This window comes from Blennius ocellaris (genome assembly GCF_963422515.1).
Source record: "Blennius ocellaris genome assembly, chromosome: 2".
NCBI classification, from domain to species: Eukaryota; Metazoa; Chordata; class Actinopteri; order Blenniiformes; family Blenniidae; genus Blennius; species Blennius ocellaris.
In genome coordinates, this window is record NC_137651.1 from 10594303 (window position 1) to 10620844 (window position 26542).

The 26542-nt window shown below is 40.6% G+C and overlaps 1 protein-coding gene across 2 annotated transcripts in view; it reads right to left on the reverse strand.

The window, feature by feature from the left end:
- The window catches only part of prkd2 (protein kinase D2), a 35461-nt gene that overhangs the window by 6848 nt on the left and 2071 nt on the right, over nucleotides 1-26542 (reverse strand). Inside the window, exons 2-13 of one of the 2 annotated variants that reach the window (XM_080511417.1) lie at nucleotides 5522-5660; nucleotides 4797-4928; nucleotides 4477-4658; nucleotides 3431-3614; nucleotides 3238-3309; nucleotides 3062-3079; nucleotides 2776-2935; nucleotides 1995-2106; nucleotides 1207-1284; nucleotides 622-940; nucleotides 417-469; nucleotides 233-305 (exon numbers count right to left, since the gene is read on the reverse strand). In XM_080511417.1, the coding sequence (XP_080367543.1) occupies nucleotides 233-305; nucleotides 417-469; nucleotides 622-940; nucleotides 1207-1284; nucleotides 1995-2106; nucleotides 2776-2935; nucleotides 3062-3079; nucleotides 3238-3309; nucleotides 3431-3614; nucleotides 4477-4658; nucleotides 4797-4928; nucleotides 5522-5660 (1522 nt within the window). The remainder of the gene's footprint in view (nucleotides 1-232; nucleotides 306-416; nucleotides 470-621; nucleotides 941-1206; nucleotides 1285-1994; nucleotides 2107-2775; nucleotides 2936-3061; nucleotides 3080-3237; nucleotides 3310-3430; nucleotides 3615-4476; nucleotides 4659-4796; nucleotides 4929-5521; nucleotides 5661-26542) is intronic. The other variant, XM_080511418.1, reaches the window with a different exon arrangement.

The following is a 26542-nucleotide window of genomic DNA, read 5'->3' on the forward strand; positions in this document are numbered from 1 at the left end:
CCTTGTTTTTGCTTTGTTCATCTCTGTATTTGTGTTTGCCCATGTGGCGCTGTTTTGTTTATTCTTTCTATTTTAAATGAGCAAAATACAGCTAAAATTAATTTAATTACTGTCTAGTGAATACTATAAATATATAACAGATATCAATTGCTTCAAAGTGTTATTTCTTGCCTATTTGTTTGAATTTCACAAGATACAGCACCCCAGTATGTCTAGATGAAGGTATACATACCTCCATAAACGACTCCAAATTGTCCAGAACCCAGAACTTCATCAGCAAAAATCTGGTAGACTGTGCCAATGTCCTGTGGGGAAGTGATTTTTAACACAATCAACCTTGTGTTCAGTGTGTGACCGGAGCAAAAGTCACAGTAAATTGCCAAATTTGACCAAAAAAATCATAATCAAAATCATACCACATTTTCATGGATTTCACTGTTGGACACAGATATGCTGACAGATGCTTGTCCTTGAAAAATAGGAAAGGAACATGACATAAAGGAGTTTTTAATGTACACGTTAAATCAAAGCAACATTTACCATCTCAAATACAATGTGTAACATTTCCTCTATCAGTGAACAAGACAGCGGAAACACATTGACAGTTGTTTCTAAACTTACTGTGAGGTGTTTTCCCCCCAGCCGGGGGAGCATCCTGGAAGATAACCGGCATGAGGGCCTGTCGGATGGCACCTTCCCACGCCTTCGCCACCTCGCGGCCGATGCCACTGTTTGGAGCCACCTGGGTGGGCGAGGGGGGGGTCTGGGGGACTGACTGAGGGTTGCTGGAGGATAGAGGGGGGAGGGAATTGGGGTCCTCCCCCACAAAGTAGCACATGGTGGCTGTGACGAACTCGAAGCAGTGGGGATTGGTGCCTTGGGGAACAAGAGCGAAGTCTCCGGCAGGACGCAACTCCAGAATCTCAGAGAGAGGGATCTCCTGAAAGGAAAGGAGCATATTTCAGTATGGTATATTTCACTTCTGGAAGGCTTCGTTCGTTTATCATGATTTTTCTTATGTACACACACATTGACTCCTGCATCTTTTTTAGAAATAGACTTCACTTTCTCCTCCATTAATTTGATCTATCTAACTGTTGTTGAGCATGTAATGGTCTCCACATTTGATTTTATTTTATTTTATTACTCTGGAGGTTTGCACGCGTATGCACACGCACACACGCAAACTGATTAAACGACACTTACCTTGTAGTACTTGTTGGATGTGTTATTCTGGAAAAGGATGATGCATTTGCAGTCCAGACGCCAGTAGTGCCTCTTTCTCTGTTTGGGGTTGTATTAGGGAGGGAATGGGGTGGGACAACAAAGGTGAGCTGGGAGTGCAATGGTGACGGGTCAAAAGAAGAGAGATCGGGCTTGGATTTTAGGTCAAGCTCTGGGATCAATTTGAATTCCTGGACAAGGGGATGAGTAAGTGTAAAAGATGGAAAGGTTGATGTAAAAAAGAAAGAAAAAAAACAGACAACAGTGAAAGGAGAAAGTAGTTAGTGCAGTCAGAAAGAGAAAAACAAGTCTCATTGCTTGAAGATTTTAGCCATTATGAGCAAGAGAAAACAGAAAAATAGGCTTTTCGACAGAGTTCACTGCTGTTGTTGAGTGCAGTTATATTTAGAGAGAGTTCTCATCCAGCTTTAATTATTTCTTCAGGGACAGTTTAAAAGACAAAAATGGAAGCAATAATAGTTAATAAAAGGTAGAGACTGAATAATCAAGGTCAGAGCTGCAGTGACAGAGGCTGATTGACAGAAAATGGACTGTAGGAACTTTTTGTCCCTGAATAAACGGAATGTGAACAAACAAATGGATAAAAGGAAGGGGTGTCATAGAAAAGGCCACTCATGCACTCAGTGTGTCTGGACATTCAGCTACTTCTCAGAAGAAATTGTGTCTTGTTGTTGAGATAAAGCCTAAAACACAACATAAAATGTGAATGATAAGCAGAAATGTCATTATTTTGTTCCTTTTTTTTTTACCAATGTGTCCTTGTTGCTGTAGTGAACCATCCATCCTTCCTTGATAGCTGTGCTGGATCGACGGGTCGTCTGCCTCACTGACTGTACCACCCTCATCAGCGGGATGTAAACACTACAAAAAAATGGATGAGATTTGCGAGACGACTAACAATGTCATCCTGTCGAGAAGAGCATCAAATTGAGAAGGAGCAGTTTGAATAATTTCAAAACTCCTCTAAACTTTTAAAAAAAGCGTTATCCAGTTCAGAGTCATGGAGCCCTGGAGTCAAGTCAAGTTGAAAATACAGGTACAACAAAAGAAAATGCATAGGGGGAACATGCAAACTCCAAACACAAATGCCGGAACCCACAACCTTCTTTGTGAGTGTTAAACACTACACCACCATGACGATCCGTATGAGAATTGAAACTACAAATTTAATGAAAAGAACAAGCTGTACGTCTATTAAATCAGTATGAAGGATGATGGTGAGCCCTCATGCCTTCAAGTTCAAGTCCAGGTTGAGTGTTTCTAAATTGACTGTAGGAGTAAATGTGAGTTTGGTGGTATTGTCTCTCTGTATTTCTACTGTGATGGACAATATAGCTTCTTTTTTTTTTTTTTTTTTTGTTAAAGGGTCTGAATGGTCACAACAAATGAAAACAGGAGCCAATTATGGTCTTTCATCTGCCAGTTGCCCATGAGCAATATTTATGGTTGGCTGGTGGTGTGTACCACTGCTTTCTTTCCTCACCAGCATTGTTTGGAGTTTTGTTCTAAACATCTACATTCTACACATACCTTTGCTCTCCAGTGTTTCCATGCTGGTTGTTGTCGGGAGAAAATGAGCCAGGGATGCTGCAGGCCTCGTCTGAGTCGTCCATCGATGATTTGTCTGAGGCGTCGTACTCGCTGCTGTAGTCCATGGGCACTTCCGTGTCTGTACTGGGACTCAACATGTCTGGAGCACCAGAAAAATGGGAGACACAAGACTGAATGTGACTTCTTTTTTTTTTAACGGTTGACAAAAAGAAACTGCCACTAAAACTAGTGCTCAGAAGATAAATCAATGCCGACTATTACTTACCACTGTTAGTCTTGTTTTCTAAAAAGAGGGGGGAAAAAGTGCTTTTAGTATTGTTAGATAAGGTGTCATATAATAATTAAGGTAGTCTGATTCTGATGATGGAAACATGCAAATGAGACATTTGATCAAAACTAAGAAGGCTTATTAAGAGTCAGAAGATTCCTATCAGGCCTCACCTCCGATGGTCTCCCCGAGGCAGTCATTAGGAACCTTGTATACGCAGCGTTTATGGCAGTTGAACTTACAGTCTAGGAGGAAGGCAAAAACAGATCATTCTCATTAAGTCGCACATTAACTGATTATATCAGCCAGAATTTTCCTTTATCAAAGGCATCCAGAAACAAGTCCCCTTGTTTTATCTGCACTCACCTTTGCACTGGAGACCTTGCCTGAACAGTCCTCTGAGAAGCCTCTTGCAGTACTGACACACCGTCGGCCTCGTGTACGAGTGAACTGCAAACGTGTGGGGAACCTTCACCTTGCTCATCAGGATCTTGTCCAGATGAACTGGTCGACCTCTGTAGAAGCGCCGGGCGTCACTGGGAGTCCGTGGCTAACACAGTACAGAAGGTAATATTAGGCAAATTTCCATGAGTGTATGTGTATATATATATATATATATACATATACATATACATATACATACATACATACATACATACATACATACATACATACATACATACATACATACATACATACATACATACATACATACATACATACATACATACATACATACATACATACATACATACATACATACATACATACATACATGAGTTTCAATAACGTCTGCTGTCTGGTGCAGAATAAATGCTGTGATCACACAATGCCACAATCAGAATGACACTAAACCAAAAAAGAAATGTTCATGGCTAAATAAATGTCTATTTGAAAAAAGTACTGTGGTTTGGCGTGATGTTTCTTTCTATGTTCATGAGTGTGAGTGACGGCTCTCAGACTGAATCAATGCATCATCTGAAATTGCTTTGTCCTTGTATTTGGAGTGGATCAAAAGCACAAACAATGTCAACAACACTAACCCGATTACTTCATGGTTCGCATCAATCACAGTGTTTTCACAACACTTCAAAAGGAATGCAGCCATGCTAAGAGTTTGCAGATGGATATCTGAACGCCTCGGAAATTACCTTTGGAGAACAGACGTCTATAATCTGTTTTGATTTCCTTCAGCAACCCAGATCATGTAACTTGCAACCTTATAACTTCACACCTGCCTCAACTTGCTATGTTTGGGTTTTGATCCAAACGTACGGAAGATGTCAAATCTGACTATAAAACCATCTGTGAGGTGCTAAAATAAAGGTGATCATCATTTTGGCTGTTTCAGTGCAGTCACAGTGCACTGAACAAATGCACCGGAGTGCCCTCATGGAGTGACGAATTTGTACCATTTGAGTGTTTGAGCGTATGAGGCTGGTGTCCTCGGTGCAGATGGACACCGAGTCGGTGGTGGAGAGGCGCAGGGACTGACTGCTGCTGAGGGAGGTGGTGGACAGACGCCGCTTCCGAGCCCCGCTGCAGTTGTTAGGGATGCTGAAGGCACACCGTTTGTGGTAGTTCAGTCCACATCCTGCAGGGGGCGGCATGGATCAGAGAGTCAGGGGGAAGCAGCAGCATGAGCAAACATATTTGTTGAGTATTTCAGTTCATTTCCCTTGGAAATGTGTGGAGCACAACAACGTTGTTGTTCGTGCTGTGTTTTTCTCACCATCGCATTTGAGCCCCTGCCTGACCAGTCCAAACAGCATCTCCCCGCAGTGATCACAGAAGGCCGGGGCTCGGTAGGAGTGCACATTGAGTGCGTGGGGCCGAATCTGGAAATCTTCAAAAGTGGCTGCAGCTGGGGAGGGAACGGGAGCACAGTGTGGTCAAAACAAGCATACGACTCTCCAGGGCAGGATACAAAGTGATCGAATGGATAAGATGATAGGTGGCTTGGAGGGGCCAGTGATTCCTACGCTTGCCGTAGTGAGTGAGGAGACCTGGGTTTGCTTACAGGCCTACATCTTTTTTGTGGGGAGATTGAATGTTTTCCTTTTCACTGCATGGTTCACTTTCTAGTTACTCTCACTTTGTGCCACAATCCAATGACACGTTTGCTGGGTTTACTGAATCTGACTGAATTGTCAGTATGTTTGAATGTGTGCATGGATGGATGTGCTCTTCCTTCGCCTGCAGGTAGAAAAGTTAAACTCCTCCCCACAGAAACCAAGCTCTGATCAGATTGAATGTAAAGAAGGTTGATAACATGGACACAGGATGAAAAGATCCTTTCATTCTGCCACATGTTACAGTTAGAAACAATGAGAGCAGATTAGACCGATGCAAAATAAAAGCTCTAGTCAAATATGCAAATAAGGACTCATTTCATAGGGAAGGAAGTTCATTTAGATTCTGATATGGCATGATGTGCGATGAGAAGAAGAGACTCACCAGAGAGCACCACCTCCACCAGATCTCCCTCTTGAATGTCACTGGCTGCTTTAACAAGCTGTAAGATGTTATTGGTTGAAGTATCATGCTTGAAGAGCAAAATCTTGTCGTAGATTCCATAAAAGCCGCACTCCGGGAACTGAAACAAATAAACGGAAAAAAACATCATTAGAACCAAACAGCTTTACATTCGATGCAACAAAAAACACGTCTACTTATTTCTCCTCCTCATTGAGTCTATTTTATAAAATTATTTGAAAGATATCGACTTATCGAACGTTGTACCCAGGTTGATTTTCAGTATTTTTTCCCAGAAATATTTTCACAAATACTCCTACTAGCATTTCAGAATGTTTTTGTTTTTTTTGCCATCCTCCCCATCTTTTAAAGACCAAGTGAGTTATAATTATAAATAAATCTTTATTCATGACTATTAAATATAAGCTAGTGAAATGAAATAAATGTCGTGATGTAATTTGCTTGATGTCTGTGTTGTGTTGGAGGGAGGAATACTGAAGTTAACAAACTAACCCACTAGTGCCAGTCTGTCCTCAGTACAATAAGATAAATACAGATTAAATATTACACACGTAACACAACACAACGTGAACAGTGGACCTCCCGGTGTTAACTAAGAAAAAAAAAATCTGAAATTAATTCAAAAACATTCGAGTAAGGAAAATCTGGGGAGGAAGGCAGAAATTTGAAGAAAAGAAAAAAACAACATATACCAATTACCAGACAGTTACATAAAGATCATCCCAACTTCATATTGAAGTCAGTAGAGATTAGTCAGTTAAATAAATTAAAATGATTCCACAACAGATGGACACAATCACACTAAAGAAAAGAGAAAACAGATATACACACGAGGCGTATATATGTGCTGGTTGGCCTTTCATAACTTGAACATTATATAATGCACATTTACACCATACTCTGCTCCAAACTGCCTCAGCCCCTCAGTTCCCATTACCAGCAATGATATCTGATGAGTTGGACTCATTCGGTGGGTAATATGTCTGTGCTTCTGGGACATATAAGTGCTGACGCCAGAGGAACCACTGTTACACAAGAAACGCCGGATGAATTCAGGCTGAACACAAATCAAGCACCTCAGCTGATATGGAAAAGCAAGACAACGGGGAAACTTTATCCTATCAGTCATATCTCAATGCCCGCACAAACACACAAAAGGCATTTCCATGAAGCTTGACTGGAGCTGTGAGAGAGGAGATTGTCAGTCAGAAGTCAGCAGAGCAAAGGCGGCTGTCACAGGGAAACCCTGCTCTCATGAATAGTTAATGTCGTCTGGTTCACTTCAGTGGCCACACCACACAGGACACCGCAGGTATACAGCCAGGACCAGAGGAAGACATCTACCAGCTTTCAAATGGATGTGCTTTTTTCTTCTTCTTTTTTTTTTATTAAGATTGAGTGAGAACAAAAAGAGAAATTTAAAGAAATGAACAATGACATGAACAATCACAGTCCCACTCCTTGCTCTTTTGTTGTTGATTTTCCCCTTGTGGAGTCAAGATTCACTATCTGGGTGTTTGCTGAGAACTTACAGGAAGGGGGACCCCGGCCTCCACCTTAGAACGACAACAATGACACACGCATACACCTCCTCGCTTACCAACAGTCACACCCTCCTTACAAACAGCAAGACACACACACACACACACACACACACACACACACACACACACACACACACACACACACACACACACACACACACACACACACACACACACACACACACACACACACAGTCTGTCTCTCAGTTTCCCAGCAAGCACTCCACATCGCCACATCTGAAATCCAGGCCCGGTTTGTACAGCTGCCAAGCTACACAGTTCAGTCCACCACGCCCAAGCAGTGGGCTACTGCTACTGACCACACAGTCAACAATAAGACACAAAAAGCATTTTTCTTTTTTTTAAAGTACAGCACTCAAAGTGGCAACAATGAAAAAATAATAGTGAAAATTCCATAAAAGCTCCAAATAGTAAACCTTCATAGTTGGAAGAATGTATTCCCAATATATTTCTATTTCTTTGTCTTTTTCTTATTAAGACCAAAAAAGAATTCTGCCCATTGGCTTGGAAATAACCCTGATGAGAGTGGTGAATGTGAACCGAAGCAGGAAAAACAAAGCCTAAATGATGCTATGAAGCTCAGTTAAATTAAAGGCAGCTGCATGTTTTGACTCGGTTCACCACTCGGAGCAAAAACGTTCACATTAACCCTCTTGTGGGTGGATAGACTGGATTTATTTTAAATTTCATGACCGTAAAATTGTCAATAAATCTGCAACGAGCGAGTGCTTTGGTCATTTTTTCCAAGTTAACTTCAACTTGCAGTATCTGGCACTTATTGAATATGTCTGTATGTTTTTGATGATACTGAGAACAAAAAAATAAAAACACACTGGCGAACATTTTCTGCGATTATGCTTGTCCTGGAGGCCACTAAATGTCTACTACATAGGCACAAAGGATTTTTTTCTTTGCTTTCTGTTCATATTTAGTTTTTTTTTCTATCATAAAGTGTAGCTCTTATAGTTAAAGTAAATGTGTGTGCTGCCACAAGACATGTATCACACACACATCACACTCTGTGACTTCACAGGCTCTGAGCACTTGAATAAAATGTCTGTTGGATATTTCCAGTACAGTTAGGTCTGCTGCCTGGCATGGTGATCCCAGGAGTATTAACTCCAGTGGCTTGGTGAAAGGAAATTAAATTGACTGTATATGATTGTTGTTGGGTGTAAGATTGTAAATTGGCCCTGGTGTCATTAATCAGCTTGGAAGCTCCGCGCTCAGCACAGCAGCCGTGAGAAACAAAACCTCCAGGTAGATGCTGGGAAATGGCATGCTTTTCAAATGTTGCATGACCAGTAGAATTGGTGGCGTCAACAGCACCTTGTAAATACACAACTTTCAGATTAGAATGAGTGAAGCAGTCAATTCTTTAGAGATGCAGTGATCTTCCATGTGAGGGTATTATTTGCATGCTTTTCTACAAACTAAGCAAAGGTTTTAAGCCAAATATTGAACTTCCTGAGCTTCGCAGTATAACGAGTTTGCGAGAATAAAAGCAAATAAATCAACAATTTATTATGAAGTAATGGGACATTTTTATTTTTATTTATTTCTTTGACCCATAAATAAACATTATATTACCTTCATATGAGCTGTCTGCAGGTTTGCAATTCATCTGAGCTGTGGTATTGCTGCTACTTCTTGTTGTCATCTGCTTGTAACGTTCAAGAACTGGTGCTATGCAACGTTCTGACAACTAGAAAATACAATAATGACCGATTAACACGAACAGTCCAAAATAAAATGCATGCCCCACCGATTGACTTCCAACTAAGAGATAAAAAACTTAATCTGAACCTATTGAATAAATCAATCATTAAACACAGTGTCAGCTAATGTATAGGTATGTACACATATCCTTGTAAGTGCAAGTTTTCACTAACTTGCACTGAGATTGAACTAATGTGAAGAGACTCCAAACTTTCCCCACTCCGGACATAAAATCCCACATGTTGTCTAACGGGACAGAATCTTGTAGTAACTACATGAAGTGGTACCTGACTGCCATGACGAGGACAAATTGCAGTCATTTGTAATTACACCCACAGAGCCCAGACCAGAGGAGACTCTGAGCTCCTCCCAAATCCACAGATAACCCCTCGTTCTAATATTGTGTAAGCCCAATGTTGCTGTTTGATGTTGGGGCCCTCCGCTTTAAACCCAACACGGTAACTGATGCAACTAACGTCTCTGGAGCAGCTCAAGAAGCACAGCGAGTCACATTATCCGGCACCTCCAGTCCAACACATACACAATGCACCGACCACAACTGCTGCTGCCACGTCTGTGCAGACCACAAGTCATTACAGCTCTGCAGAGAGCACAATATCCAAATTCCCCAAACCACTTTTCCCTCGGAGAAATTACCATCTTCTTCTGTTCGCCTCTTGGCCCAGATTTCAGTGAAAGTACAGCGTGTAAAAAACGCACAAAAGATCCTCATTACTTCTATCTGTGAGTCAGTTTGATGAAAAATTACACAGTTGGTTTAGTGATTATATAACTGCCTCTATACATTAGTGTGTACACTGTACGTGTGGCTGTGGGGGTAAAGGTAAGTATTGTTAAAAGAGATCGAGTGTACATGTATATATGTGTGTACAGTCAGCAAACAAAGACTTGTAATGTCATATAGACAGTAGTATGGGGTAGTGTGGTTCGCCTGGAGATGGGCTGGGTCTCCAGCTCCTTTCTTTGAGCCAGCAGGTCTCGGGTTACCTGGCGTTGCCTGTACTATTCCTGCACCTCTCCGGGCCAATGAAGCCATTATGTGTGAAATGAATTATAAACTAGCTTTTCTCCATCTCATCTCCTGCCATTGTTTCACAGTTTTTTTTTAATCCTCCTGTTTGGTGCTTTTTTTTCCAAACTATCCAACATTTATTATTAACACTCTTTTCTTTTAGTGTTGTTTTATTTCAGATGGTATTGAAACAAGGCAACAAGCATGTAAAATATGCGAAATGTGCACACTTTCTGATGCATGTTAATTTGGATAAATGCACCAGCTACACTGGAGAAAAGTTCACAGACATTCAGAGTCAGATTTAGGACCAAATTCATGGAATGCTGCATTTCTGTAAATGGGGTCAGCTTATGAAACAACTTAGGCATATTATATTAATACAGAGAAATTGAGACATAGTATTATAGTGTTATGGCCTCTCAGACTTTCAGTCATTTTGCAGTGTGGTTTATGTTTTTACTCATATTGTAAATTCATTGTACGTTGCAAGGGACCAGATCACACAAGTTCAAATCCGTAACTTTGCAAACTTTTGTTTTGTTTGTCTGTCAATGACTGAAATGAAAATAAAATACACTTAACATAAGTAAGCTTTGTATTGACTTTTTAAAAGTAGTAGTCACATTGTATTTAATAAAAGAATTGAATTATTCACTTCAATGTATCAGTATAGTTTTTTTTCTCCATGAGGAAGAAGAAGACTGACCCAAACCATTATGTCCACTTGTGGACTCCCATAACAACCTGCAATAAAAGCTAAACTGTTTGGAATTTTCAATGTTAACGAGATTTAAACTGAAACGGTCCCATATGTGAGTCTCAGATAGTGTTTGCTACCGTGAATAACGTTATAGATGGCACCGCTCAGTCAATACTGACACACACATTAATGTATAATGTTAATATATACGAATATAAGTGATATTACTCCCTGTAGATCCTTAAAACAGTTTAGAAAATAAATCAATCTGATTATGGAGTCTGGCTTTTGCAAGTTAAATTTCAGCTCGAAAAACACTGCATTCAACAGACACATGAAAACACCACTGTGGTGCTGCAGTGCTGGCAGCTATTTCCTCTCTTCGACACACGTATCCTGTTGGTTTGTTTATTTCCTGGTCGTCCAACTCAACCTGTAGTCACATGAGGCAGGCCAAAGGTATAAAGGGGTGGAATGCAGATATCATGAGAAAAATATGCAAACTGTCAAATGAATTCCTTCCACTTGATACAAACTAGTAGTAGATGAGCTTTCTGTATTGTTGGTGTGATTCAATCTGAAAACCATTTAACAAATGTATTGGATAGCCATTGAAATTGCATTTTTCCCCCCAAAATAAGAAAAACAGTCATGGGTGACTTTCCTCAACCCTGCAATAGCAGGTTATCTCATGAAAACATTAGTCAGTTTTTCAAATAAAACTTATGGGCCGATCATACGGCCGGTGAGTGGCACATCTAAATATAGACTGCCTTTACATAGACACTGCATGTATGAAGCTCACAAAGACTTTTTCTGCCGTGCTGAGAAAGCTTGTTGCTTCTGCTTTTTAGAGCCCATCACTTCCCTTGCAGAAGCTCGGCATGAGCCACCTTCTACTGGAAGGCTTCACAAACACACACACGAACACGCCATATCTGATCAAGCAATAAGGCGATGGCTTTGCACTTTATGATGATATGCACAGTATATTTAGACGCATCAACAGTCAAGGCGAACTAGAATTTCAGACGTTGATCTGAATCCACTTAGTGAAGTGTTTTACTTTGTTCTGCTTTTCTTAGTTCTTTCAAAATCAAATTCTGGTGATACTGTGATGACTGGCGGCCTTCCTTCGCCCACACTCAAGCTTGGATTTGCTCCAGTGACCCTTGACCCCGAATGGGATAAAACGATATGGAGTATGGTTGTATGGATTAAATGAATCATTTCTTAAACCTGTTGATGAGACTCAACTTATTCAACATAGTAAATTGACTATTTATTCATTTAACATAGAAAAGTGTTTACTTGTTTCCTTAAAGCTTTAAAAATACATATGTGTTGACTTCATATCCATGGCATTTTAGACACCATATTTAGTAACTTAAGTCTATCTTCACAAATTTAATAGTCAGTTCTATTAGTAGTTTTTTATGTAAGTGTTATCAGGTTGTAATAGCACAGGAATGTGTGGTCTTTGTGGTATTAATTGTAAGATCACATGTGCATGTATAATTCTTGTGGAATTTCATAATTTAAGACTTTGTTCATGAGATCCATTAGCAATAATAATGTATCATCATGGGTGTGCTCGTTGGAGGCTTGTGGAGGTTCAGTGAGCAGGCCTTTGTATCTATCTGCATCTATGCTTGTATTTTCTGTTACTCTTTATTGAATCCAGGTTTGCAGAGCAGCAGACCCCGGCTGACTATTGGTGAAGGATGGGTCAGTCGCTCATCGCATGTCCAGCTCAAAGAGACAGGAAGTCATTAGCCTCCAACACTGTGACTGGTCACCAGAGAACCCAGACCAAACCTGCCGACAGGGAGAACATGCAAACCTCGACTTCAGAAAGCTCCCCAATCCAACTCAAGCCAGGGACATTCTCACTGTGAGAACAGCTATTTAACCCCTCCATCACCCTGTAGCCCCTGATCCTGATTGACATGGACGTCACATTCTGTGCATAAAGAACATGTCTTTTGATCAAATTCAAATTGCTTTTAAACTCTACTTATTCCATTTCTCATGACGTCTTGTAAAGGTTTACAAGAAATAGGGGCATTCTGAGAAAAGAAACACACTCGTCAGACACCGGACTGCAACATTATGAGTTATGTTTTAACCAAGGTTGGTGTACTGCCAGCACAACACAAGATATTGCAATCGAAAGCAGGTCGTTTAGCTTTTTAGCATTTATTGGGCATTCATTAGAGTAATAGACAATTTAAAAACAAAAACTTGCTGTCAAAAAATATTTTTTAAAATTCACGCTTTGATGGTGCTTTCCTCTAAAAGCAAACTGACAGGAACTGACCTTCAGACTAAGAAAGCAGTTCAAAGGTATCTGTGTGTTTTCCTGTTTGAGACCTCTTCACAAATGATTGTCATTAACTTATGAGCAATAAAGAATATGATCTGTGAATGAACTAAATCATTATTGCAATACAAAGCAAAGTACAGTACTTGGCCTTGAAGTAGTTATTGATTTGTATACAACTGAGTAATTAAATCAATAGGATGACGTGACGTTTCGATGGCTAAAAGAACTGCTTATTGCAGTGATGCCTTTGGGCTGGAGGACGACAGAAGTGAAACGTAGCAGAATGACAGGCGCTGCTTTTGTGTTTACACAGCGAGAGAAACACTTAAGTTCTGCAGAATCAATCGGGCCAGTCTGATGGCGATAACATGCGCTCAGCAAGCAGGAATCGGCGTGTCTCAAATAAAAGACGCGCTGTGTGTGACACTGCAACGGCGGGCTCTGTAAACAGCGTGACCTTCACAGCCGTACATGGTCCTCCGCACTGATGTGTTTCTGAAACAGAGGCTGGTTATCACAACAGGAACCTTATCCAGCCATTTTATAGTCCGGAGGAAACACACTGCATCCCTTCAAGCAGCAGACATTGTTTAAACATCCACGTCTTACTGTGTAACAAATCACACGCCCTCTCGCACGTGTCCACACACACATACTCATTCTTCATGGCCACTATGATGACGATGACGATGATGATCATGAGTTGAGAAACACCTAGACTGTGCTTCACTTCACCTTATCTCTACTTTTAAGTCAATTACACACAACTCATAGCAACTTTATCTTCATTAGCACATCAGGCATGAGGCTTCGAGTGAGCCCCATCTTTCTAAAAATGATGAGGTGTTTAATGAGGGCTCACCATGGCAACGGCCATGCAAAGACGTCAATGTTCTGCCCTCATTAGCTCCTGACAACAACTTGGCACAGTGCAGGAATTTTCCTTTTGTGTTGATGATGTTCGCAAGAAGGACAAATGCGCTGCTGGCCCTCCATGCTATTTTTAAACCCAGTGAGGTCATATACTGGCATAAATATGGAGTGCACAAGAATTATTTCAGTCATCCATGACCTTGCTTTGGTCTCAGTCAGCCGTAGAACTTGTAATGGGGACCATGCTGGCATAAGGAGAAAACAAAATAAAATAAGAATGCAAAAAAGGAAGACAAGTCTTTTAAGCAAAACACATTGCGCTCACAGGAGTGATTGACAGCTCTGTCCGAGGAAGATGAGGAACTAAGTAATGCCCATGACGTCAGCCACCTGCTGGGCTTGGCAGACACAAAGAAGGATAACAAAATGAGAATGAGTCAGAAAGAGGCAGCTACGTAAACCATGTCATGATCACAATGTCTTTAATTAACCCCTTGAATGAAAGCTGTTTACTGATCTGCAGTCTAATCACAAGTAAATGTTCTTATTCTTACTGTTATGCCACCACTATTCATCTGCTTATCAGTGACAATTCCCATCGTACACAGGAACAACCACAGAGGTGAGGACGCACCAACAGGTTCAACACAAGCCGAGTTTATCAGCAGAAATAACGTGAAACTGTTTACAATATCGGGATATTTGCTGAGATTAAAGGCCAGGTTGAAAGAAGTTCCTTCTTCCTGGATTCAATCTGGTTCCTGTATCCTATGTGTAAAATAATACACACACATTGGAGGAGACAAAGATGACTTTATTTATGTGATAATGCTCAAAATAGTTGGTTTTCAAAAAGGGAACATTGATCTGAAGGAGGAGTTTCTGTATATGCAAGCATGGCGGAATATGCAGTAGTAAAGAAGGTACACAGGTGCGCGTACAAGCTGCTGTTGGCAGAGCAAAAGAAAAAGAATATTGATAAAGATGTTGAAAAACTTTAGGGAGCCACCAGGATCTCTACAGTTTGCGACTTGCAGGTTAGTGGCAAGTACAACATGAACAATGCTATAAATACCATTCGGAAGCACATGAATGATAACTGACTGCTATTTTCTGTGTAAACATAGATGTAAACAGACAGGCGTTTCTCTAAAAATAGAGTATAATTAAAAAGTTCAAACAGTAATAGTTAAATCACTTTTTTTCTTTAGATTAACTTTTGAGTCATGAGAAACAGAAATACAGTGTATTAAAAATCAATTTTATTAAAAATGCGTTAAATTTGGATCTTTTTAATGATTATTTCTTGTTACGTAACATTTGTGTTGTTAAGAGTAGCCATAACAGACGAAGCATCATTAATGAAATTCAACTTGTATGATGCACCTTTATATGTCTTGCAAGCTGAATTGATCTATTCATCATGACAAAATGAGAAGCACCTCAAGCATGCATTGCCAGTCTGTCTGCAAGCATTTCAAAAGCACTGCGTCTTGTTTCGCTCATGAACAAAGGTACCGTTTTGAGCCTTCTTCCTGATGATCAAACTAATGTGTTGCACTGCAAACCATATGTTTTCTACTGACTCAGGGATTTGAGTGTGCATGAGTATCATACTGCAGACCAGAGGCATAATCAGGTTTAAATTCCTGATCTGCTCGGATCTACATACCACAGATAACTGCATAAACTAGAGAGACTGAGGGAGGAGTGTAAATCCTGGTCTTTCACACACACACACACACACACACACACACACACACACACACACACACACACACACACACACACACACACACACACACACACACACACACACACACACACACACACACACACACCTGTAATATCACAGTGGGGGGAAAAAAAAAATCCAACAAATGACGCCAAGAAGTAATCTGACAAAAGCATAGTATATTTGACATGTTTCCAGCACAATACAAACAATCCTTGGAAGCAGCATTGCAAAACGAAACTGGTCATACAGGTTCAAAGAACAATAAACGGCTGTGTCTTGAAAATAAAGTGTTTATTCACTGCACAAACAAAACTGGTTTTCAAGAGAAAGTGGAAAAGTAGAACAAGCTCCAATGGTTTTCCATTGGAAAATGTAATAGAAAAGGCAGACATAAAGGACATTGTCCCCTAATATGTGTGTGTGTGTGTGTGTGTGTGTGTGTGTGTGTGTGTGTGTGTGTGTGTGTGTGTGTGTGTGTGTGTGTGTGTGTGTGTGTGTGTGTGTGTGTGTGTGTGTGTGTGTGTGTGTGTGTGTGTGTGTGTGTGTGTGTGTGTGTGTGTGTGTAAGCAGCTTAGTGTTGAGAAGCAGTGCAGGGACAAAGCACCTCATTCTGCTCCAAGCATCAGCAGGGACAGAAAGGTAACACGAGAGCCGCAACCAGGCATGGGAGATAGAGAGAGAGAGAGAGAGAGAGAGAGAGAGAGAGAGAGAGAGAGAGAGAGAGAGAGAGAGTCCCCCCTCCTCCTCAGCTGATAGGAACATTGGAATCAGTCCACTTTGTGCGCAATGAACAAATTACCAATTCCCGACAGGTGACGGGACACAAACCAGGCCTTCATAAGAGAGGAACAGGGACAAAGTGGAAAGAATAAAGATGAATCCAAAATAAATAACTTGAATGGAAAGAGATTCACTCCGATGTTCAATGTTTTTTGGTTGTTTTTTTTTAACTAATAATGAAAATGACTATTTCAGTTTACTATGTTAAAAACATTTTTAAATGTTCAGATAATTAAGTGAGCAGAGAAAAATATGTTTAGCGAAACATCCCAGCAGCTTAAAGCCTTTAGTTTTACAATAAATCAGTTGATGGTGTGACTTTATCATTGGGGCACGTGCCATATGAAGTCACATAGGCGCTTGTAACTCTATCCAGCATCCATTGTCTTTCCTCCAGTCTTTCCAAGAAGACATGTTGAAAATGTGAAGTTTAAAACTTTTAGAACAGGTTGTAAAGATAACAAATTAAAATTAATAAATGAATCCATTAAGAGCACCCAAATTTAAGACCCGTGTATCAGTGTCAGGCCTGCGTGTGAGGCCCAACCCATCTAAATGCCATCCCAAACATTACGATTTATTTATCTTTCATTAGCTTACCTAATCTTTATCTGGCTTGACTTCAACAGCCCTGCCTTTCTTGTGTCTGGTCTGCTGGTGAAGAATCTTTAATCACTGTGAGGCTGAGAGATCACTGATAAAAACAAGACTGTGTGTGTTGATGTGCTGCAGTAGATCCCCCCCAATACATGGTGAAAAAGAAGAAAAGCTCCCCGGTAGCAATCATTCACTTAATTTACAGCTCAGAGGTTAGTCAACTTCATCACATTTAAGATGAAGAAACTAAAAAACAGCTGACTTTTAATGAAACAAAAAGGCAAATGAATTGTTAAAGTTGCTTTCAACTGGATCATTCATGTCTTCATTCAAAGTGACAATCTGAAAACAGGAAAAGTCCCTGGAATTACAGTGATGCCTTCAATGATAACAGAACAACAGAAAACAATAATCACATAGGTGATGGAACTTGTCAATAACTAATTTTATTCCAGTGATATTATTGTATATGAAAAGGCAACTTATTTGATCTTTATTTCCTGCACACTGAATTGCAGACCTTTAACTTAAGACCTTAAAGAGAAACCACATTCACAATGGGCCATGAGAAGAGTGTTAGCACATTCTCTATGTGCCAAGAGTGTCCCGGGCACACAATCTCTCAAAGCTGCACGCTGAGGCGAAGAATAGGCCACATCACTGCACTCTGAGTCATTCCCTCTTCTTGTGTGTGTGCGTCCCCTCTCCTCTGCACATGCTGTTTATTTCCGCTCTTTCTTGTCCCCATGTGTTGCACGGCGTTATTTCCTTACTAAGAGACGAGAGCAGAGAAAACGCTGCAGGCTACATACTCAACTATAGCCACGTGCAAAGTGTTATTTTTGCACAAATGAGTTGTTGCAGTTCAACTGGAATCAAAGCCTGATCAACTGTAACCTGTTTTCCGTATTCTGCATAACTGCTGGAATCGCAAGAAAGTAAATAAACAGCAATTAGCACGAGTACCATGTGGAATTTGATTTTGTTCCATCTACATCTTGGTAAAGTGTGATGGTTTCATTCATATATTTGGGTCAATTTATATTAGGATAGAAATATGTAGACAAACATGTCAACCAAGTCTTATGTGTTTAATGCAACTCCATTGTTTTCAAAAGGTGCACTGGCAATATGGACATGTAAGCTTTAATGCGCAATACATCTCCTCTCTGATTAGATTTCAATTTAGGAAAAAAGGTTTGGCACTTCCAAGAAACAGCTGTTAGCATTTGCATAACCTGTATCCTGCATTCACAGTCATATTTCAACCATTTAACCATTTATGTTTAAAGTCTTCCAAGTCACTCCAACTCCTATACACTTGAATGCACATTTGATTTAAACATACCATGATGTGCATTAGTGTAATGTGAGAGTGTCTGTTCGAAGTAGATTATAACACTGTATCAGGTGTGCATGATTATTAACAAATTGAAAAGATAATAAGATAAGAGATCGAACAGACTGAACTGTCATAACAAGCCTTCCAGAGAGAAGCCACGCAAACTGACAAGATATTGATAAGAACCCTCACTTGTTTATAAAAAAAAAAAAAAAGTGGAGGAGAATCAAACGCGAAGCTACCAGGAACCTTTATCCTCCAGTGCTGAAACCTGCCTGGACTGTTCAGAGCTGCAAGGTGCGGCCATAATAAGTAGTTAAAGATTGTATCAGGAGATATCTGAAAAAAAGATCATTTAAAGGCTTTATGAACTGCTGAGATGAGAATTTGAGGAAGTCAACTCCCAAACGCACAAGCAGTTTCTTGAGGACACTTTCTTGAAGATGTGGTAGAAGAAGAAAAGTCTGCATCTTTCCAGAAAACCTTGATTTTTCATGCAGCACATACTACGGCGAGCCGGTTTATTTCGTCGAGGTTTCTTACAATGATGGCTATCCTGTCTTTTCACGCTCTGAAAACATAAACAGTGCAAAATCCAACGTTGAAGTAGTTGGTCAATACTGAAGAGTGAAATGGCGATACAGTCAGCATCGGCCTCGCTTGCTTATCCACTGAGGCAAGACTGCGGGTTTTGCTCGTTCCCCTCAAGAGTGTCTCGAGAAATAGAGCCCCGCTAACGCACGCTGCATTTGTGAGCCAGACCAACCAAACCCATCCTGTCAACCCTCACACTGACCCCATTGTCTGCTGCTTTCCCAGGCGCACACTCTTCAAGACACTTTTCACCCAACACCCAATATTAGAACAGCTAATCGTTTCAAGCCCCGAGGTGACTTACAGTAGCTCTCCCTGTTTTCCCATGAGATCACGCTTTTCACTGCACTTTCTGCCTCACTTGAAATTCCTGATCATTAGAACTAAACTCCAGCTTCACTTCAGATGTGAACACACAGTGCCGGTTTCATCTAATTCATAAAGGCATTGCCTGTGGTACCAACAGACTAAATAGTGAGTATATAAATGTGCTTGTGTAAGTGCTTAGATGTGTTAATGTACCCTTTATTTTCACTGTGTACTTTTCTTGGGGAAAAGAAACACAGTCATCTGTTTCACTGACAAGGAGAAAGCTTCTCCAACAGGCTGGCACAAATACTCCTCATGGTTAAATGGCACTAAATGCAGCTCAGAGCTACTCTGCAGCTCCAAATTGGATTACGGCACAAAAACCGTTTTTACCATTACTAATCGCTGGATTAGTATCATAAGGGCTCCTTTGCTCAGAACAAGCAAAGGAATGCAGGATCTGAGCGGCTGAATGGACCCTTGAAAACACAGGAAGCAAAAGTCATATCAGGGAAAATTTCCACTTCATACCTCTGTTAATTTAGAAGTTTTATAAATAATGTCCACTTGATATATAATACGCCTTTCCAAAAGATTCTCCTATATTTGAGAGCATAGTTAACTGAGAGCCATTAAGCTTTCAGTAATTAGAACATATGAACAACTTGCGATGTTTATGTACTTTCTGTTGAAATTGAAAGTGAAAATAACTGTAAACAAAACCTAGAAGATCATCAGATTGTCCTTTTATTAGCTCATTATATCTTCTTAGTGACAGAAAACAAATCACAGCATAATCTCATCACTAATGATAATAACTGCTTTGTAACAATATTTGCCTCTTCATACGGGAGCTTTTATCATGATGTAACTTGCAATATACATTCAAGTATATGACAATAACATATCTGTCGGGTCTTGTACTCAATAAGGATTTTTCTCTTCTGCCACCCAATTTCAACCAGATGCAACAGCGCCCAGATGTTTTTCTTTATTTTCGCCCATTATTTGTGCTTTTACAGCAACCACTAGCAGCATTTCACAAGCAGAGCAGTTGTTGACTTTATTGTTATTGGCTTTTTTATCCCCTTGTTTTTTGCTTCTGACTTTCAGGTTGTTGCCATCGTGTATGTTGTCATTCCTATACCAAGGCGGTAGAGCGCCATCTGATTGGTCAAATATATTGACATACAAAGCACAAATACCCAGAGCATAAAATCATTATTTATTGCAGTCCAGTTAACTTGCCACGTATATGTTGCAAATGTTGATATTGCAATAAATGACGTGTCACGCAAGTTAGTTGAAACTTCATCAACACTTGCAATTAAATTGTTCAACAGATTTACTCTTTTGTGCATCATATGCAGAAAACTGCTCCCTTTTTTTTTTTTTTTATCAAACGCTTAAGTCTTAAAAGCTTCAGCTACTTTTCTCTCACTCTCTCCCCCCCTAATAAACACCCTATCACTGTACTCTGAGCAGCAGTGTGTGCTTTGAATAATCAAATGTCCTCGCGGGGGACTACGAGCTTCTCCAGCGGCACACCACTAACAGCTAGAAAACACCAGGCACAGTCAGGCATGCAAAGCTGTTCCGCTGCAATGCAAATTAGGAGGTGGGGACAGAGAAAGAGGGGGGGGGTTATAAAGCAGAACCGATACATAATGCTGAATGTCTGTACTTCTGAAAGCAGTAAACATTTCCTTTACAGCAGTATGGTTGTAGTAGATAAAGTTATTATAGGTACTATGAGCGTCAGGGAGTATATCAAGCTGGTATGTCTGGTCACCAGCTGCTTTATCTTTACTTAGCCATGACTTGTCGCTCGGTCTGTGTAACATGTGGTTTATTCTTGTTGCTGCACGTCCACCTGCCAGAGTCTTGATAATATATTGTTATGTATTCATCCACTGACAAAAGGATCAGCTTTGTTACACAAGAGTGTTTGTTGAGTAGCTTTGACATATCCAGGTGGTTATTTTAATAAGTCAAATGGAGTGCAGTTCACAGATTTAAAATAAATAAAAAAAGGGTTAGTCATGCAACAAAATATGCTTGAAACTCAAAATCAAAAAAAAATCTACACCTGTGCCATCAATTACAAATTAGTGTGTGAAAGAATGAAGTTGAACATTAAAAAAACAAAAAACAACAACTCATAAATAAGCGCTATACTGCAAAATGATGCAAGAACTATTAGCAATGATGGTTTACACAAAAAAACTGTTATCTTAAAACGACACCACAAAACTATTGGTATATCAAGTAGAATTTTGGATGCCTTGACAAATTTACTTTTCAAAGTGTTTTGAGAAAGAGTGGCATGTAAAGCCTCAAAATTATAAATATGACTAAATGTTGAAAGGGGGGTATGAAGAGCTTCAGTAACCATGTGATAAAGGCTCAGTTCTGTGTTATACATCACAGTATTGGCTCATAGTTTGTGCATTAGATTAAAAAAATTGTATATAAAGATGAAATACCTAAATAAGTTAGTTAATGGCCTATAGAACATGTGTAGGCCTAATAGCCACATTTTAGGGTTTGTAAATAATGTTATAATATGAAGTAAAAAATTTAAGAAAAAAAAACTGAAATGAAGAATGTGCCATGTTCATACAAACAATATGACCTTGTATGTCACACCGAGCTGTTATCTGCACAATCAGGGTTGGCAGTTGCTTTATTTCACTTTGCGTGTAGGTGTGTGTGTGTGTGTGTGTGTGTGTGTGTGTGTGGGTGGGTGGGGGGGGTGGGGGGGGGCATAACTGTACAAGAGAGTGAGGTAAACAGGAGGTGGAGTGTATGATCCCATTCTCAGGGCTAAACTTCTTCTCCAGGGAGAGAGATAAAGAAACAGCCCCGTCCAAAGCGGAGGTGGAAACAATGGACAGGGCAGGGGCACATAGCCACAACTGTGGATGTGTGTGTGTGTGTGTGTGTGTGTGTGTGTGTGTCTTTACTTGTATTGCTGTGAGTCCTGAAGATCATTTATGCTCAATAAGCATAAGAAGCCTCAGTAAAAGGTTGCCATCCCATCACTGTTTCAAAATTATTATAGATATATTATGCATGGTGTTTTGTCTCCCAGTCACAAGGTTGATGGTTCAATGCCCCATCTAACCCCGACCTTATATATTGTTACATTTGTGCGTCTCTGATTGTGTGAATGGGTGAATGTGACAGATCAGGTACACAGCACTACGAGTCCTCAAGCAAAAAAATTTAATATATAACAAAAGTCCACTCGATACGTAGACAACATTTTAGATGCAAGTTGACCCAAATGGATGCTATACACTTTGTGAATGCAAACAATGCAGCAATGCAACACAATCGAGACCGACAGGATTGAACAGGTTCATGTGTTCACAGACTGACATCCTTGCACAGATTGCAACCCACCCACTGACGTCAACACAGATCAGCCTGCAAATCTTTATGACGAAATTTAATAAGTCTGCGCTGAAAGGAAAACTGACACACCTTTTGGCAAACTAGGTTAAGCAGGGGAATACAAACCTGAACTTGTGCTTTGGTCTGTTGATTGTACTGTTCCGGAGCATCTCTTCTCAAGTCATAAATCCTAACTCAACCTGTCATGACTGTAATAGTCAATGGAAAGTATGAATCAGTTGCACAATGGTAACAGCTTGATAATTGGGAGTGTGGGATATTTTGACTCATTTCTTTCAGAGCGCATTGTTCTCCTGAAGTGTGAGTTTCTCAGTGTTTCTCCCCTCACACAGTCGAGAGAAGCAGTGGGAGTAGATAGATGAAGAGAGATTGAAGTGGCCGAACGGGAAATGGGAAGCAAGGAGGAAGAAGAGGCTACAGACGATAAGGCAGACAGAGGTGAATGAAGATGAGCGGATAAGGAGAGGAAGTACAGAGTGAAAGGAGGGGGAGGCACGAAAGGACGCAGAGCAGGAGGTAGCCATCATGAAGGGAAACACATGTGGAAAGGAAAATCAAACCTGGCTGTAATGCACAGCAAAAGTACAGATGGGGTAGCCAAGGAGGCAAAATAGGAATATGGAGGACTAACAAAATGAAAAGGAGAAGGGGGGGGGGGGGGGGGGGGGGTGTCAGTCAGGCCTGCATCACGGTTGGATAGAGACAGACTTCTGGTTTCCAGGCCTCATTAATAGTTCTTGTTCCATTAGAAGTGAGATGGGGGCGGGAGGCACAGCTGGAAGTAGAGCAACCCAAAAAACTTTTGGTGAGCACTATCACCAGGTCAAGAAGCCAGTCCAGGGTTTAGAACCGCCGTGTGGGAAGTTTACAGACAAGACCGTTTTTCTGTCTCATGGCAGATTCATGTTCGCGCAGGGGTTAGCCCTGAAATCAAGAGACTGTAAAAGACGAGAGCTGCAGGTCGGTCATGAAGTTGGGGGTTGGCGTTGGAAGTTGAAGCCCTGCGAGGGAGAGCATGTTCATCTCCTCCACTGAGGAGTGAGTGGAAAAAAGTGTCAATGGAACACAAGGAGGGATCCTGTGAATAAACAGTCGGTGACTCACCCTTTCTGGGATGGGGTTGATGACCGTGGGTGGGGGTGTGGGTAGTGAACTACCTTCAATACCCCTCCAGACACACCAATGTAGGCATTCATGCGTGTACACACGATCCCAACTCATGTGTCGCACTCAGTTGGCCGAGCCAGGACAAGCCGTCTATTGTCAAGCTTCCCTACCTAAAGCCGTAGCTCCAAGCACGGCAGGGGTTTTGTATTTAGGGGATTTTTCGGTGTCAGAGTTTGTGCATCAGACTGGTCTAACAAGCTGTTGAAAAACAAGTGTATAATGTATACTTGAGGTATACTGTGGATAATTCCAAAGACAAGTGTGATTTGTTTCGTAAGATTGACAGCAGGTCCAGAGGCAGGAGCCTCTCGTCAAAAAGGATAGTGCTCTGGTCTCAGATTGAGAATATCGCTGGTTCAATTCTGGGCTTGGGGGTCTTTTTGGTCTCCAGGTACTCTAGTTTCCTCCTACAGTCGAATGACGTGTTTTGGAGGTACAATGATGACTATTAATTCTGTACAAAAGGGAATGTGAGAGTGATATTCCATCTTTCCGTATTTGCCTTATGATGGCTTTGTGACCTTTGAACACATTCTGCTGGACTGGCTCCAGCCCCAGCTCATTTCACATACAGTCGGTGGATGTTTTACAAATTACAGCCATACGAACGCAGACAAGCAGCCAAAAAGTCTCAACAACATTCAAGAAGCACTTTTGAATATATGGGGCTTTATTCATTTAATGGTTGACCATTGTTTTGAAAGCTGTTGATGGCACAATGAAAACATTCCCATTCTTACTGAACATGTTTGACACAGTGAGACAGAAGAAAAATAACCAGAGAGCTTTTCTTTCTGACAAGGGACTTTATTCTAAATGTGATATTTTGGAGCCTGGACCACAGGCTGGTGCCCAAGTGTGTATTTAAGAGTCCACTGTGGGACCAACATTCCTCTCTCAATATAAAAAAAAACAAAACAAAAAAAACACTGGAGAGGTTTTCTTTCGATCAGCAGTTTTTAAATTTAAAAAAAGAAAGTTTTTTCAAAAATATTTTCAGACTAGAATTTATTTATATTCATAATTAGAATGATAATATGTACTTCCTGCATGTGTAGGTTGTTAGTTGGTGGTCAATGCCGACACTAGCGTGTCTTTGAAAACTCCTGGTCTGTCAACATATTAGAAGTTCTGTGGGATTAAGACACTGACACCCAGTCATTTTGTGATTAATGTCAATGTGGTTGTCTGCACCTCCCTTGTTATATAAACAAGCAGCTAACTTTCAGTCTTCGTCTATGGCGAGACCCTCAACCGATGACACATCGTCTGTTAAATTCTTGACACCAACAATCGTCTTTCTGAAATTAATTCTCTTTGTGAATAAGTCCACACACACCACCAATCGCTCAAGTTTCAGCTGTTAAAAAAAATAAATAAATACTATCAAACACCAAATGTAGATTAAATCAGTTCCAAGCAATGTTGTTGCTAAAGTCGTAGTACCGTAATCAGGGTGAATAAGATTAAATCAGTGAAGCATTAGTGGTTACTCGCTGCAAGAGATTTGATAAAAGCAACTCCTCTGGTCCAAATATCTCATGGACTTGACTTCTCAAAGTGCGGCAGGGTGAGCCGTCCTCTCACGGAGCTTGAATCTAATGGATCACCTACAACTGACTTGGGGATTACATTTTAATTTGTCCCAGTCAATGTAAACACTTCATTAAGTTTCCACCAGGGACACATTGTTGTTGTTTTCCTTTCTATTTTCCTTTTGCTCTCTGTCTTTTCATTGATGGTATGTGAAGTATACAGCAAGGCAGAAATTAAACTGACTTTAAGAGAAGAAATCTGACTGTTAAAATGTACAGTAATTGTACTTAATGTTAAAGTCGAGTAAGGAACAGACTTGTTTGTGGAGCTTCATCTTACTCTTCATTTTGGTGTTTTGTTCTGGCTTCTGTGAAATAGTTGTTGCATATCTGCAAAAATACACCACGGGACAAGGACATGATGGCCAAGCAAAAGACAAACAAAGACACCTCGCAAGTGTACAAAAAACTCCAAACATCCCACAGGAGATACGTGTGGCTACATTTTGCAAGAATCGTCAGAAAATAAATAGGAAGACAACAAGCTAATAAGTGATCTGGACATGCAGTTGCCTCATTCCATGAAGGCAAGCGGCACTTCTATCTTGTTCCCGCCACATCTGCTCTCATCGAACGGAAACACAGCTGGAGCCATGCCACAGTGCAGCGAGTGATCCCTGCCCTCGTACTGGATGGTGTGTCGGGTGAATCCAAGCAATCGAGCATCTGACTGACACAGTGCCTAATTATCTTTTCAAAAACCAACATAGATTGTATGATAGAGAATGACTAAAGGAGAGAGAGAGAGAGAGAGAGAGAGAGAGGGAGAGAGGGAGGGAGAGAGAGAGAGAGAGAAAACAAAAGAAGGATTAGGCAGGGGACAGCCAACGCTGCTTCCTGGAACACTTAGGATTGTGAGGACAAGTTTCACAAAGCTGCTCTGGGCGAGCGAAAGGAAATCTGCTAATCTAGTCACCTGCCAGCTTAGTTTGAGCAAATAAATACATTCTCCTCATCCTGCTCCTTTAACACCGTCACTCGATAATGAAATAAAATACAACAGGTTTTCAATGTTTGTGAACATACCTGAAAAAAGAAGTCATTGTGATATTTTGCAGGGAAATTGCAGATAAATTAGTTATTGTTGTCAGAGCCCACATAAAGCCAATATTTCCCATAACACTCTGTGCTTCCTGTTGAGAAGAGGATGTCACTACTTCTGCCCCCTCCTCAGCACATGGCCAATGTGCAGTTTTCTGCTCAGCCTAACAAAGACAGTAA